General features: G+C 40.5%; 1 protein-coding gene across 1 annotated transcript in view; it reads left to right on the top strand.

The window, feature by feature from the left end:
- The first annotated feature begins 978 nt into the window (after positions 1–978).
- The window catches only part of ETFA (electron transfer flavoprotein subunit alpha), an 81,244-nt gene continuing 65,692 nt past the window's right edge, over positions 979–16,530 (top strand). The window contains exon 1 of the mRNA XM_004758490.3: positions 979–1,124. Within this exon, the coding sequence (XP_004758547.1) occupies positions 1,086–1,124 (39 nt within the window). The 5' untranslated portion in view covers positions 979–1,085. The remainder of the gene's footprint in view (positions 1,125–16,530) is intronic.

Below are 16,530 nucleotides of genomic sequence, written 5' to 3'. Positions count from 1 at the left end.
GGATTTGGGAGCTGTTTGGGAGTGGAACTGCTAGAACTTAGTGACTGGTAGGATAAGGCAATGAAAGGGAGAAAGGAGTCAAGGATGGTCCCCCTAGGTTTCTGGCTTGAGCAGATGAGTGGAGGTGGAAAGCATTTCTGAAAAAAGGGAATACAGGAGAATTAAATCGAGAAGGGAATGCAGTCAATTGCATGGGTTTGAGATGTTGCAGGACTTCCTGAGAAGATGCCCATATATACATGGATCCAAAGGTCAGGAGAGATTTGGCAGCCAAAGGCCCTGAAGCCAGGATGTGGGTGGTGTGCCCAGTGACAGAGTGGGGAGAGGACAGGGCCAGGGTGGGCCCCAAGTCACCCACTTTCAAGGCCTTGCCCAATCTGTTGTTCCAGCCATTTTGCCTCTTTTTGTGGGCGGCACACAGTCATATCCCTGTCCTTGAACCTTCCCCTTATGGGTTTTTGCCCACACGGTTATTTTTTTTCCTAGAACCTAGCTCAAATAGCAACAGCCTGGCAGATCCCTCTTTCCATTGAAGGAACGATTGTTTCCTTCAGAGTCTGGTGAGGTCAGCATCTCATGCATCCTTTTATTATAATCCCCTGACCTGGAAAATGTGTTCAGCACGTTACAAGTGTAGCGCTATGTGTGAACAAATGAGGGAGCAAAAGATATAGGAGTGTGAGGGCCGGGAAGCCAGGAAAGTGACGTCAGCATCCCAGGGGGAAAGTTCTCGGTAACTACGGTGCCCACTGTGCGGCGGAGAGGCCTTCTGGGCCACCGTAATCTGCAAATGACCAGCTCCGCCAGGCATTCTCCCGCCGCACTTCACCCGCGGACTCTCAGAGGAACGTCTCACCTTTGCCCTACTTCTAAGTCTGGTCCCTAACTTTCCGCCATCCCCATTGGCTGCGCGACTGCCCAATGGGCAGACAGAAACCGTGAACTCGTGCTCTTGCCTGAGGCGTTCCCGCTCTCGTTCGCGCGTCTCGCGAGCGTTATAGTGATTCGCAGAGGCGGCCCAGCTGCGCTGGGCTGTGGGTTGCTGGAAGACTGACGTTGCTGCGAGGCGGACGGGAGCGGAGACCATGTTCCGAGCTGCGGCTCCAAGGCAGCTACGGCGGGCGGTGAGTCCCGGAGGGGTGGGCCGAGCCCGGTGACGGGCCAGCCTCAGTGTGCCGTCCCCGTGAGTCTTGGCGAAGGTCACCGTCTCCCACGGACCTGACCGACCTTACCGCAGGCAGGCCCAGCCTGGTCTGTAGCTCGGGCTCGGGGTTCTGGAGCCTGCTGTGAACTCCTTCCGGGTCGCTTGCGTTGGGGGCGGGGGCGAAGTCCGAGGTCAGAGTGACCTTAATTAGAGGCTGAGCGTCTGTTTCCCACCCCCACTCCGTGCTCTGGGTTTACTCTGCTCTCTGCCAGGCCGCCAGGTTCTCTGTGTTGGCTGGGAGCAGGCTGCCACATCCCCGGAATCACTAATGGAGGGAGGAAAATGTCGCTGCTGGGATGCCCTCTGGGAAAGTTGGGAAAGAGTTTGAATTCGAAAACCTTTTCTCTGGGCCCGTCGTGGCTGCTGGCATCCGCTCACAATCTGGGGGACGGAGGCTGGAAGGGGAGGTTTTGTGGAAACTTGCTCTGCTCCCTGGCTTTTGGGGCAGTGCTGAGTATAGGTGAATGTAGTGTAAAGTCAGTCATCCAATTTGACAGCTTTAGCCAGTTTGGAAAGGCAGGCATCTTTTTATACTGCAGTAGCAGATTGTTGGCCAAAGAGCCAGGGAACTCTTGATAGTGGATGAGTTTTCGATGCTTTCTTTTGTGACAAATCATGAGTTTACCACATTCCTCTCTTGTGGGAAATACAGATGGAAAGTATATCTTTGTCTTTATGCTATGGGACAGTAGTATTTGGAGGTTGATCAATTACAAGTCAAATAACAATTTATATGGTGAATCGTGTAAGTTTTCCAGTTTACAATCAGGCTAACTGAAAAACAAGATTGTTAAACTGGGTCAGAAACCTTGCTGACGTTTTGTACTTTTCCTGCAGGTGGTTTTATCCATGCATATTTTCCCATCCCACAGAGATTTTCTCTCTGAGACATAGCTGGCAATATTCCTAGATGTCTGTAGGCTCTTTTTCTGTGTATTCCTTGTTTCATTAAAAAAAAAAAAAATCTCGTGTGTCCCTCTTCCTTGTAAAAGTTCAAATCTCCATCCTTTAAGGCAGTGTTCATTCTTTCTCTCAGGAGATTTTTTTCCTCAGAAGATAAAGACATAAACAAGTTAAAGTCATGGATTTGGGGTAATTCACCTATCAGTATCAGACTGGCAGAAAAATAGCTACACAGTAATTAGAAGGTAGTTTTGTGGACTGGTTAGGAGTCTGGCATAAGTGAAATAATTTGGCACCTAGGTGGCTCAGTTGGTTAAGCATCTACCTTTGGCTTAGGTCATGATCCCAGGGTCCAGGGATTGAGCTTCATGTCTGGCTCCCTGCTCACCGGGAGTCTGCTTCTCCTTCTCTCTCTGCCCTCCACCCCCACTGTGTTCTCTCTCTCTAAAATAAATAAAATCTTTTAAAAAAATGAAATAATTTTAGTTGGGGGCAGTTTAAGACTCAGGTGTTTTTTAGATCTAACGGAAAAAATGGAATGATTAGCTTAAGTAATTCTTGTCAACACAATTTACCGATAGACATTCACAGTATTTCCAAAATCTTTATTGTGGTTTGCCAAGAAGTTTGACCTTGACTTATTTTGAAAATATGAAATCAAGCTAAGTAGAGTAGTTGCTCTAAGGTCATAAGAATGTTTCAGAGTTGAATTTCAAGAATATAAGGAAGTGGTGGGAACACTTCTAAAATAGATCCATAAATACCCATACATATTTAATTTTTTAAATTTTGAAATAACTTCAAACTTACAGGAAAGCTCTAAGAATAGTGTACATAATTCTCAAAACCCTTTCAGTTTTACTAGCTATTAACAGTTTGGCTTATTTGCTTTCTCTCTTTTTATATATACTTATTATTTATCTTTTCCCCCTTTTTAAAAAGATTTATTTATTTGAGAGAGGTAGCTTGTGTGTGAGAGGGAGGGAGAGAGAGAGAGAGAGAGAGAGAGAGAAACGTGCACATTTGTGCTGGGGGAGGGGCGAAGGGAGAAGGAGAAAATCCACAGGATCCCATTTGTGGAGCTGAGATCATGACCTGAGCTGAAACCAGGAGTTGGCCACTCAACCAGCTGAGCCACCGAGGTGCCCCTTGTTATTTTTCTGAACAATTTGAGAATGTTTTGCAGACATGCCCCTTATTCTTAAGTAAGTCGGTGTGTATTTTCTGAGAACAAGGAGGTTCACCTTTCATTTCCGCAGTAAAATTGGCAAAGTCAGGAACTTTAACAATGATACAATACTGTTATAAAATCTGTAGACATTCAGATGTTGCCAGTTGTCACATTAATATCATTTGTAGCAATTTTTCTAGCAGTTTGGTTTAGGGTAGTCCAGGATCATGCCTTGCATTTAGTTTTCATCTCTCATTTAGTCTTTGTTGGAAAAGCCCCTCAGCCTTTCTTTAGCTTTGATGGCATTGACATTTTTGAAGAGTACAGGTCTTTTTTGTTGACTGTTTCCAATTTAGGTTTGTCTAGTGTTTCCTCATGTTATTTTGGCAGGAGTTTTGCAGAAGTGATACGTGTTCTCAGGGCATCATTTTAGGAGGCTAATAATACTGATTTATCCCATTATCGGTGGTGTTAACTTTACTTGGCTTAAGTGGTGTTCACCAGGTTTTCCCACTAACAAGTAACTACTTCTTTGTGATTTTAAACTAATTTGGAGGGAGATATATTGAGATTATGTAAATCATTTGTTTCTCTCAGGCCTTCACCCACTAGTCTTTTTTTTTTTTTTTTTTAATTAACACATAATGTATTATTTGCCCCAGGCATACAGGTCTGTGAGTCAACACATTTGACTTACACATTTCACAGCACTCACCATAGCACATATACCCTTCCCGCTGTCCGCAACCCAACTACCCTGTTCCTACCCCCCATTCCCCAGCAACCCTCTTTGTTTTGTAATTTATCTCCCCTGCCATGCCATCTTGTTTCATTTTTTCCTTCCCTACTCCCCCAATCCCCCCCACCTGCTCTGCCTCTCAAATTCATCATATCAGGGAGATCATACGATAATTGGCTTTCTCAGATTTACTTATTTCGCTCAACATAATACCCTCTAGATCCATCCATGTCATTGCAAATTGCAAGATTTTGCTTCTTTTGATGGCTGCATAGTATTCCATTGTGTATATATACCACTTCTTTATCCATTCATCTGTTGATGGACATCTAGGTTCTTTACATAGTTTGCCTGTTGTGGACATTGCTGCTATAAACATTTGGGTGCACATGCCCCTTCGGATCACTACATTTGTATCTTTAGGGTAAATACCCAGTAGTGTAATTGCTGGGTCTTAGGGTAGCTCTATTGTCAACTTTTTGAGGAACCTCCGTACTGTTTTCCAGAGTGGCTGCACCAGCGTGCATTCCCACCAATGGTGTAGGATGGTTCCCCTTTCTCCGCATCCTTGCCAACATCTGCCATTTCCTGACTTGTTAATTTTAGCCATTCTGACTGGTGTGAGATGGTATCTCATTGTGGTTTTGATTTGTATTTACCTGATGCCGAGCAAGTGATGTAGAGCACTTTTTCTTGTGTCTATTGGCCTTCTGGATGTCTTTGCAGAAATATCTGTTCATGTCTTCTGCCCATTTCTTGATTGGATTATTTGTTCTTTGGGTGTTGAGTTTGCTAGGTTCTTCATAGATTTTGGGTACTAGCCCTTCATCTGATAGGTCATTTGTGAATATCTTCTCCCATCTGTCAGTTGTCCTTTGGTTTTGTTAACTATTTCCTTTGCTGTGCAAAAGCTTTTGATCTTGATGAAGTCCCAATAGCCTCATGTTCCCCTTGCTTCCCTTGCCTTTGGCAATGTTTCTAGGAAGAAGTTGCTGCAGCTGAGGTTGAAGAGGTTGCTGCTGCCTGTGTTCTCTTCAAGGATTTTGATGGATATCTGTCTCATGTTGAAGTCTTTCATCTATTCTGAGTCTATTTTTATGTGTGGTGTAAGGAAATGGTCCAGTTTCATTTTTCTGCATGTGGCTGTCCAGTTTTCCCAACACCATTTGTTGAAGAGACTGTCTTTTTCCCATTGGGCGTTCTTTCCTGCTTTGTCGAAGATTAGTTGACCATAAAGTTGAGGGTCCATTTCTGGGCTCTCTATTATGTTCCATTGATCTATGTGTCTGTTTTTGTGCCAGTACCATACTGTCCTGATGATTAACAGCTTTTAATAGAGTTTGAAGTATAAAATTGTGATGCCACCAACTTTGATCTTCTTTTTCAACATTCCTCTGCTATTCGAGGTCTTTTCTGGTTCCATATAAATTTTAGGATTATTTGTTCCATTTCTTTGAAAAAAATTGATGGTATTTGGATTGGGATTGCATTAAATGTGTAGATTGTTTTAGGTAGTATAGACATTTTCACAGTATTTGTTCTTCCAATCCATGAGCATGGAATGTTTTTCCATTTCTTTCTGTCTTCCTCAATTTCTCTCATGAGTACTTTATAGTTTCCTGAGTACAGCTTCTTTGCCTCTTTGGTTAGGTTTATTCCTAGGTATCTTATGGTTTTGGGTGCAATTGTAAATGGGATCGACTCCTTAACTTTTCTTTTTTCTGTCTTGTTGTTCGTGTATAGAAATGCAACTGATTTCTGTGCATTGATTTTATATCCGGACACTACTGAATTTTTGTATGAGTTCTAGCAGTTTTGGAGTGGAGTCTTTGGGGTTTTCCACATAAAGTATCATATCATCTGCAAAGAGTGAGAGTTTGATTTCTTTGCTGATTTGGATGTCTTTAATTTCTTTTGTTGTCTGATTGCTGAGGCTAGGACTTCTAGTACTATGTAGAATAGCAGTTCACCCAGTAGTCTTAACATCGATCGTTTTTAAGAGAAATTATTACTGTGGTGTAAAATGGTAATTTTTCTAATTCCATCATTCTTTCTACATTTATTAGCATTCCATTTTAAGGAAGAACATTTCCTTATTGCTTATTTATGTATTTATTATGGATCCGTTAGTATGTTAAAATCCACTAATACAACATTTTTTTAGAAAATATTTATTTATTTATGAGAGAGAGTACATGTGCCCCTGAGCTTGTATGGGTAGGGTAGGGGCACAGGGAGAGAGAGAATCCTCAAGCAGATTTGCTGCTGAGTGCAGACAACAACATGGAGCTCAATCCCAGGATCCTTAGATCACGACCTGAGATGAAATCAAAAGCTGGCTGGTTGAGCCACAAAGGTGCCCCACTATCTTAAATTTTCTGATGCTTTCAAGTTGTCGTATATTTCTATAGTGGGAGTCCCTTCTGGCTCCTGTTTTCTTGTGATGATGTGGGAAACAAAGCCAAAAGAAGAAAATTAAATTTTCTTATTGCCTACAGTCTACCGACAAGTCCTTGAAACAGGTAGATGACCTTCCTCTAGGAACTCAGCTGCCTCTATGATTAACATTATCCTGACCTCCAGGATCCTGTAAGTCTTCTTTACACATACAAATTCCTTTGGAAACTTCCTTTATCTTTACCACTAAGATACATGTTTGCAATCATCCTCTAAGAATATGGCCTACTAATATACATCTGAAGGGTCTCATGACGAAGGTTTTACTAGATAGTAATAAGTGACCTTTCCCTAACAATGGCTAGCGCCTCAGAAGCTAGTCATCCGTCATAGCGCCAGTATAGCTCTTTCTTGCCATGGATCCTGTCTCTGTGCTTTACTAAAATCACCCTTTTGCACTGAAGACATCTCAAGAACTCTTTCTTGGACATCAGCTCTGAACCCCAACATTTATACATCGGTGATGTCATAAAGTCAAATAGCTTATCCAAAATCCCTACTCTTGAAATTTTAGAAAATTGGTTCTGTAGCTAACCATGGATTATTTAGGAAGATACAATTCCATAAAATATATTTTTAATAATAGATTATAATCTATTAAAAGATTATCTTGAACTGTTAACGATGTGTACATAGCTAACCACACACTTAAAAATAATTAAGATGATACATTTTATAAGTATCTTTATATCTTTAAAGAAAAGATATCTTAAATTATTGGAATGTAAGTTAAATGACTTGCATTTGGTTTCCAAGTTCTATTTCCAGTATTGACCTGATATGTGCCCTTGAGCAAAGTCTTTCATCTTTGGGGGGCTCTTCAATGTCATCTGTTTAATGAAGGTGGTATTTTATGTCTACAGTAAAGAACTAGAGAACACATTAAGAGGAAAATAGGTAGTCATTTGCAATTAGTTAACATTCTTGTGGGGATATCAATCTGAATTATGAGTATTATTTTATATTCATTTGCATTTGAAATTGATTTGTTGACTAATTAAGATACCAAAGATATACTTTATGTAGAGAGTGAAGCAACCCTTTTCAAGGGCATTTGAATGTTCCTGTTTTTGTATTCATTGCCACATGGGGAGGCATAACAATCACGATTCAGAAGCTGTGAAACTGGTGTGAGGGAACATGGCATTTTTCAGAGTCCATGCCCTATCATTGACAAATAAGATTGAACTGTGTAATTTGCATGCAAATTTTAATTTCTTTTGAAAGAAGAAAGAGAGCCAATTTTGATGGTTCTAAAAGATTTATTGTATGAGATGAATTCTGTAAAATTATTCTGCCTGCTAGTGTGTCTACTAAGGGCCTTGTCTGTTTTTAAAATGAAGTAAATTGAGTGTGTTTTTAATATTATAACCAATGTCATGACATTTCTAGTCATGATTAAAAGCTACCATATTTTGTCAAAGAGGTTAAAGTAAGTTATTTAGTTTAAGTACAAAAATGTAATATACATTTTATTACTATAAAATGTATGTTAAAATAAGGAAAGGTGATTTTAATTACATATTATTTATCTTTTTCATTAGACCTGGGAAAGTTTTTTTAAAATGATATTTATTATTTGAGAGAGAGAGGGAGAGCATAAGCGGGGTGGGTGGTGGCCAGAGGGGAGAGGGAGAAGCAGGCTCCCTACTGAGCAGGGTGCTGGACACGGGGCTCCATCTCAGAACTGTGGGATCATGACCTGAGCTGAAGGCAGATGCTTAACCAGTTGAACCACTCGGGTGTCCCAGAACTTGGAAAGATTTTATAGCTTATTCTTGCCTTTTTATTTTTGAGTTAAGCAAAAAGATCCTCATGCTGTCCTTCTCCTTACCTATATCTCACTTAGTTTTCAAAGATGGTGGGGGTGGGGAGAGGAGTAGGTTAAAATTATTCTTACTACTTTAAGTTTTGAGTGGGTTTGTAAGGGTAAAGTAGGGAATTAGAATCCAGCTTTTTTTTTTTTTTTTTTTTTTTTAACCCTTATGGTAGTTTACTACAGGAACACAGACTTGAAGTCATAGCGGGAACTCCTGAGTAGTAAATTTCTGTGGTTACACCTAAAAGACTGAAAAATGAAAAGCAGTGTCAACATTGTTAAGAGAAGGACCAAAATTTATCCATTGGACTTAGCTATAACAAGGTTGTTAGTGACTTTGAAAAAACTGGATTCAGTGTTATAGTGGGTGTGAAAGCCAGTTTGCTGTGAGTAAAGAAGATAGAGATGAGGCAGTAATTGATGATTACATTATTTTCAAGAAGTTTGGCTCTGAAAGCGTGGAGAGAGAATGATAACCCCTTTAAGGCTTGCCCTCAAAAAGTATACCATCTCAGAAGGGCCAGCGAGCTCTGTGAGGTATGCAGTTGGTATGTGAAAGAAAACTTCACATTTTACTATTTAAACTAAGTCTGGTCAGTTTTGGTAAGTTTTCTGAAAGCGTGATGGGGTATCTTTTGTAGTGGTTTAACAGTTTATATACTGTTCTTGGTAGGTAGACATGTAAGTGCTTAGATAATGAAGTTACCAGTGAGATACAAAGAGTTTAGTTTATCATTTTGGGGAAACTTCAGTTAGTCACTAAACATTCATTGAGTGCCTGCTATGTGGCAGGCACAAAGGTAGGTACAAAATTCACTGTGGAGAACAGATACACCTAATTTCTGCTCACATGGTGTGAGTAGATGAGGGAGGACAGACGTTGAACACATTATTTTAAGTATGATCATTGTAACAGGAAGGTGTATAGGGTATTTAGGAAACACGTAGTAGCAGGGAGGATAATCTAGTTGGGGGTTGGGGAAATTAAAAAGATATCTGAAATTACTTTGTAAACTGAAAATTACTTTGCTTTTTAATTGTTATTGAGCGATGAAGTAATAAAGGTGAAGGATTTTCTTTAGGTAAACATTTTTGAGCTTTGGCTATCTTTAATCATTTATTATTTTAATTCTGTTTATATTGTATGTGTTCTTATTAGATATTTTGGTTTTTAAATGGATTATTTGCAGGGTTGAGCTAGAAACAGAAATAAAGCATCAGTCATGTTAGTTTGATTGTTAAAATAAAATTGAAAGTGTATGTGAATTTTGTCCAAGGTAAGGTCCAAGCACATGCTGAAGGAGCCCTGGAACTTAAGAAAAGAAAAAAAAATTAGCCCTGGAGTAATGACACACATGAAAAGGAAGATCTGTAGCACCCTTGTTTCATTTCTGTGTAACTCTGAAGGGCCATCATAGCTCCAAGACTCCTTGTGGGATCAGCTGAGATCGTTTTTGTGACTGCAGTGCAGTCTTGCAGTTTAGCTTCTTCCACCACATGGTCTTGTCTCCTTGATGCCTCATAGATGTTGTTTCCAGGAGTACTCCCCAATAAGCTTCTTGTACACTCACACACACAAAAGGAAGTTAGTAAGTGTAAGGTGGCAACAAACATTTAAAGCACCCACTATATGCAATGAATTAATTTCTCTCCTATGTTCATTCTTGGGAGAATTAAGAGAACAGTCATTTAGATTTTCTCTGAGTTAGATGAGCAGCCTTGGAGAAAGGCTGATCTAGAGTCTTAAAATAGTTTTTTATATATATACACATATTTTTAAAAAGTTTTTATGTATTAATTTGACAGACAGAAATCACAAGTAGGCAGAGAGGCAGGCAGGAGGGAGGTGGGAAGCAGGCTCCCTGCTGAGCAGAGAGCCCAATTTGGGACTCGATCCCAGGACCCTGAAATCATGACCTGAAGCAAAGGCAAAGGCTTTAACCCACTGAGCCACGCAGGTGCCCTTAAAATTGTTTTCTGTAGCTCAGTGCATAGAGTAGAACTATTCAAAGGATGTTTTTAAAGCAACAGAAGATTTTTAAAAAATAGACTATGTGAAAAAAAAATACACCATTTGGGGGAGCAGTTTGAGATTTACCACAGAATTGAGCAGAAACTACAGAGAGTTCGCATATATTTCCCTCTGCCAGTCCCCACCTTTCTACACTATCAGTATCCTGCACCACAGTGGTGCTTTTGTTCCAGTTGATGAAACCACATTGACATATTATCATCCAAAGTCCATAGTTTATGTTAAGGTTCACTCTTGGTGTTCTACATTCTATGGGTGTATCCCAAATGTACAGTGGCACATATCCACAGTTATGGTATTATACAGAATAGTTTCACTGCCCTAAAATCTGTGCTCTGCTTGTTTCCCTCTCACCTCTCTGCCCCCAATCCCTGGCAACTGCTGATCTGTCTCTATAGTTTTGCTTTTCCAGCATGCTGTCTAAGTGGAACTGTACATTATGTAGCCTTTTCATGGTCTGATATGCCTTTTTTTTTTTTTTTTTAAGTGCTGAATATTCTGTTTTCTGGATGAATTACAGTTTATCCATTTACCTACTGGAGGACTTTTTGGTTGCTACCAAGTTTTGGTAATTACGAATAAAGCTGGGGTAGATATCCATATTCAGGTTTTTGTGTGTAAATAAATTCAGCTCATTTGGGTGGATACCAGGAAGTATGACTTTTGGATTATATGACAAGAGTATATTTAGTTTTGTGAGAAACTGCCGCTTTGTCCTCCACAGTGGCTGTACAATTTTTAATTTCCACCAAAGTTCCTATTGCTCCTCATCTTCACCAGCATTTGGTATTGTCAGGGTTTTGGATTTTCACTATTCTTTTTTTTTTTTTTTTATGATTTTATTTATTTATTTGACAGACTGAGATCACAAGCAGGCAGAGAGGCAGGCAGAGAGAGAGAGGGGGAAGCAGGCTCTCTGCTGTGCAGAGAGCCTGATGCAGGGCTCCATCCCAGGACTCTGAGATCATGACCTGAGCTGAAGGCAGAAGCCTAACCTGCTGAGCCCCACTGGCACCCAGGTTTTCACTGTTCTTATAGGTATGCAGTATTTCTCATTTTGTTTTAATTTGCAGTTTCCTAATACATGATGTTGAACATCTTTACATGTGCTTATTTGCCATCCACCACTTCTTTGGTGAAGTGTCTGTTCAGATCTTTTGCTTATATTTAAAAATCAGTTTGTTATTGTTGAATTTTAAGAGTTCTTTGTGTTCTTTTAGATAACAGCCTTTTATTATATGTCTTTTGCAAATAGTTTTCTCCCAATCTGTTGCTTGTCATCTCATTCTTTATTTTTAAAATCAATGTTCAGTTCATTTACTGGATTATCTCCTCTGAAGTAGAAACTGGGGTTAGTGGTAAGAAAATCAGATATGGCCCCTGTCCTCAAAATCAATGTCAGGGTACCTGGGTGGCTCAGTCGTGAAGCTTCTGCCTTTGGCCCAGGTCATGATCCCAGGGTTTGGGGATCGAGCCCTGCATCAGGCTCCCTGCTTGGCAGGAAGCCCGCTTTTCCCTCTCCCACTCCCCCTGCTTGTGTTCCCTTTCTCGCGGTCTCCCTCTCTCTCTCTGTCAAAAAAATAAATAAAATCTTTTTTTTTTTTTTAATTTCTTTTCAGTGTAACAGTATTCATTGTTTTTGCACCACACCCAGTGCTCCATGCAATACGTGCCCTCCCCAATACCCACCACCTGGTTCCCCCAAGCTCCCACCCACTGCCCCTCCAAAACCCTCAGGTTGTTTTTCAGGGTCTATAGTCTCTCAAATCTTAAAAAAAAAAAAAATCAGGTGGACATGGCAGAGTAATTGAGTGAGGATAGTCAAGTGTGATAAGTGCTGTAATGAAGGCAATTCAGTGTACTGTGCTGGTGCTGGCAAAGTTAACTCGTCCAAGGAGATCCAAAGAAAGCTTTTCTGTATAGCTAATGTTTATTGAGCATTTATGTTCTAGGTACTATTCCAGTAATTAAATTCTCACAACTCTGTGAGGCCATCATCATCTCTATTTTATGATCAGGGAACTGAGACACAGAGAAGTTGCAGTGGTAGTGGAATTTAGACCTACGCAGGGTGGCTCCAGAGCCTGTACTGTTTGCCACTGCACTGTACTAAGGCTTCTTGGAAAGTCTGACATTTAAGCAGAAAACTTAAGGATGATTGACTGGAAGCTAATCAGGTAACAGGGGAAGAGGTCCTCTAGGTAGAAGGAACAACATAAGGGAAAGCTGGGGGTCAGAGAGAGCAGAGCAAGTTCAAGTATCTGAAAATAAGGTATAAATGAAGAGAGGAATATATGGATAAATATATCACACCATGAAATGAATAGAGAGATAGAGCACACCATAAAATAAATGCCTGGTAAGCCGACCTAAAGAGTTTAGTGGGCAGGAAGCTATTGATGTTTTTAGGCAGGGGAATAATATGCTGGATTTGTGTCATGGAAAGGACAGAGAAATGGAGTGGAGAGGAGAAAGCTGGTTTGGGAGATGTGGAGTGATAGAGGAGAAGGATGATGACGTATACTAAGTGTTGGCATTGATGATGGAGAGAAGTGAATGGATTTAGGAGATGCTGTATTTAGAAGGAAGAATTGGTATGACTTTTGTAGTCTGTTGGATGTGAGGGTTGAGGAAGAAACTCAGATATGACTCTCAGATCATGGTTTGGGCAACTTGTTAGAGAGTGTGGTACATCCCTTAAAGACCTCTGGAGAGGCAGTCTGGTAAGGGGCTAGAAGATCAGGGGAAAGATGAATTAAGATTAGGATCTGCTGAGTTGGTGAGTGCTTGATGGAGACAGGCAAGACTGACATCCAAGTCAGTTGGATGTGCAGATGTAACTTAATTTTAGGTCCAGTACTTAGGAACTTAGGAATAAGATTTAGTATCTTCCTTGTTCCATATATATATATGTGATTCTTATATAGGTCATAAATTATAAATTAAGCCATGCAAAATGAGAAGTGAGTAGTCAATAATTTCAAATATTCCTGAGAGAATAAGTAAGGTAAAGCCTGAAAAGTATCTGAGGGTAATTTTGGTGAGGACATAAGCCAGAGTGCCAGTAGTTGAGGCATGAATGGAAGTTGAGGAATTAGAGAATTGGAGTGGAAGGCGGTGCTAGTGGGTTTTTAATTTTGGGCTTCTTTAAAATTGGGAGAGCCTCAAACATGTTTAAATGTTGATCAGAGGGAGCCCTGGAAAATGGGAGAGGTTAGAGATATTACTGAGAGATTATAGAAAGAAGTCTTCAGCTAGATTTAAGAGGACAGAATCTAGAGCTCAGATAAAGCTATCAAATCTAGGACCTGTAGTAGCTTCTATTTTGATAGGACAGGGACAGTAATTTTTGTTGGATATCAGGAAGGTGAAGCAAGTTCCCCCACTCTAAGGGCTTCAGTTTTCATTGTGAATAAAGTAGGAAATGAGGCTTCTTCTCACAGTAGGAAGCTGACTCTATTAGCATTTGAGAAACATCAGAAGGGGTTATTTGAAATAGTTGCTATGGAGAGTGAGCTTGCCAATGTGGGTAACATAGTAACATTGTCAGGCAATTTTGAGGGCCCAGGTCAAATGAGCCAGAATTTATGGTGACAGCCTCCTGCGTTAGTAGTTTCAGTGTTTTGAAGAGGTTGAGATTCATTTCTGGGGCTGTTACCTTATTAAGTCTTTCTATAGTTATCTCTGAATGTTTAAAAGAATTTGGCTCCCTCCCCCCCCCCATTAAAAAGAAGGCCCTGGGGTGCCTAGGTGGCTCAGTGGGTTAAAGCCTCTGCCTTCGGCTTAGGTCATGATCTCAGGGTCCTGGGATGGAGCCCGGAGCCTAGCATTGGACTCTCTTCGTCAGATAAATGCCTGCCTTTGCTTGGGTCGTCCCACGGTCCTAGGATCAAGTCCCCGCATTGAGCTCCCTGCTCAGCCGGTAGTCTGCTTCTCCCTCTGCAGCTCCCCCTGCTTGTGCTCTCTCTGTCTCTCTGTCTCTGACAAATAAATACATTCTTAAAAAAAACAAAAAAACAACAAAAAAAAAACATAATATAACTTCTGTTTAAAAACCTTTTCAGGAAAAAAAAAAACCTTTTCAGTAATGGACCTTTTTGAATCTTTAGTAGTTATCTATATTGCTCTTATACCTAAAGTAGGATTTTAGGGCTATAGAATGTTTAGAACTGAAAAAGAGGACTTTTACATCATATTTTTTTGTTTCTGTTTGATTAATGCTATTTATTTAAAATTAGGAAAATATTGCTAAGTGAAATCTTACAGGAATAGACCCATCTACAGGTTTCCCTTGATACGCAAAACAGAGCTTTTGTTTAAAACCTTTCCTAAGCTAAAATGGTGTAAAGTGAAGAAGCAGTTGCCATTAACTTACAAGGAAACATTTTTTAGCGTTCTCAGACCCAAAAAATAACCTTAGGTTTTTCTCATATTGTAGGATACATTTTTTTTTTAAGATTTTATTTATTTATTTGACAGAGAGAAATCACAAGTAGACGGAGAGGCAGGCAGAGAGAGAGAGAGGGAAGCAGGCTCCCTGCCGAGCAGAGAGCCCGATGCGAGACTCGATCCCAGGACCCTGAGATCATGACCTGAGCCGAAGGCAGCGGCTTAACCCACTGAGCCACCCAGGTGCCCTGTAGGATACATTTTGTTAATGGATGCACAAAATAAGACAAATCACAGATGCTCACACAGTTCAAAGCTATGGTGAGTTGATGCTGAGTGTAGTTCCAGGGAAGGAGCTTGATGGTGCCCCTCTTGCTGCTTTGGGGTATGTGATGCTTTGGGGGTACAGCTTGTTGCAAAACAAATGCTCAGTGCTATTTTTGTTCTTCACCTTTTTTCATAAAAATGAAAATCCTCTTCAGATTTCTTTTGGGTAGCGGAAACAGGTACATCCTTCATAAAAGTGAAGTGGCATAAAATGAATTTTTGAAAAGCTAGGGATACCAATATAAAACAGCTTAAAAATGATGGTACTTTGTTGTGAGCTAGTAATTAAAAACGCAAATTCTGGAGTCTGACTGCTTATGCTTTTCAAAAAAAGATTATCTGAGAAAGAGAGAAAGCTTGTGTGAGTGGGCATGAGCAGGGAGAGGGCAGGGAGAGAAATCCACAAGCAGATTACCCACTAAGTGGCTAAGTGTGGGGCTGGATCCCAGGACCCTGAGATCATGACCTGAGCTAAAATCAAGAGCCAGCTGCTTAACTGAGCCACCCAGGTGCCCCTGACTGCTTACACTTTTAAATATTTTTTTTTTTTAAGATTTTATTTATTTATTGACAGAGAGATTACAAGTAGGCAGAGAGGCAGGCAGAGAGAGAGAGGAGGAAGCAGGCTCCCTGCTGAGCAGAGAGCCCGATGCGGGACTCGATCCCAGGACCCTGCGATCATGACCTGAGCCGAAGGCAGCGGCTTAACCCACTGAGCCACCCAGGCGCCCCCTGCTTACACTTTTAAACAGGCTCTGCTTCCTAGCTATGTAGACCCTAAGCTCCAGTTTCCTCATCTGTAAAAAGTTAAGTTAATAATAATACCTACATCAGAGAGTTGTAAACTTTAAGTAAGATATACAGTTGGCTCTTGAACAACATGGATTTGAACTGCATTGGTTCACTTGTATGTGAATTTTTTTTTTTTTTGATAAATAGAGTGCAGTACAGTAAATACATTTTATCTTCTAATGATTTTCTTAATATTTTCTTTTCTCTGGCTTACTTTAAGAATATGGTATATACTATGCAGCCATCAAAAGAAATGAAATCTTGCCATTTGTGACGATGTGGATGGAACTAGAGGGCATCATGCTTAGTGAAATAAGTCAGTCGGAGAAAGAAAACTATCATATGATCTCCCTGATATGAGGAAGTGGAGATGCAACATGGGGGTATAGGGGGTAGGAGAAGATTAAATGAAACAAGATGGGATTGGGAGGGAGACAAACCATTAGTGACTCTTAATCTGACAAAACAAACTGAGGGTTGCTGGGGGGAGGGGAGTCGGGAGAGGGGGGTGGGGTTATGGACATTGGGGAGGGTATGTGCTATGGTGAGTGCTGTGAAGTGTGTAAACCTGGTGATTCAGAGACCTGTACCCCTGGGGGAAAAATATATGTTTATTAAAAAAAAGAATATGGTATATAATAATATATGTAACATACAAAATAATGTATTAATTGACTTGTTATTGGGAAGGCTTCTG

The sequence above is a fragment of the Mustela putorius genome, unplaced genomic scaffold (genome assembly GCF_011764305.1).
Source record: "Mustela putorius furo isolate JIRA1106 unplaced genomic scaffold, ASM1176430v1.1 tig00003972_pilon_pilon_pilon, whole genome shotgun sequence".
Lineage (NCBI taxonomy): Eukaryota > Metazoa > Chordata > Mammalia > Carnivora > Mustelidae > Mustela > Mustela putorius.
This window is presented reverse-complemented; position numbering and strand designations above follow the sequence as displayed.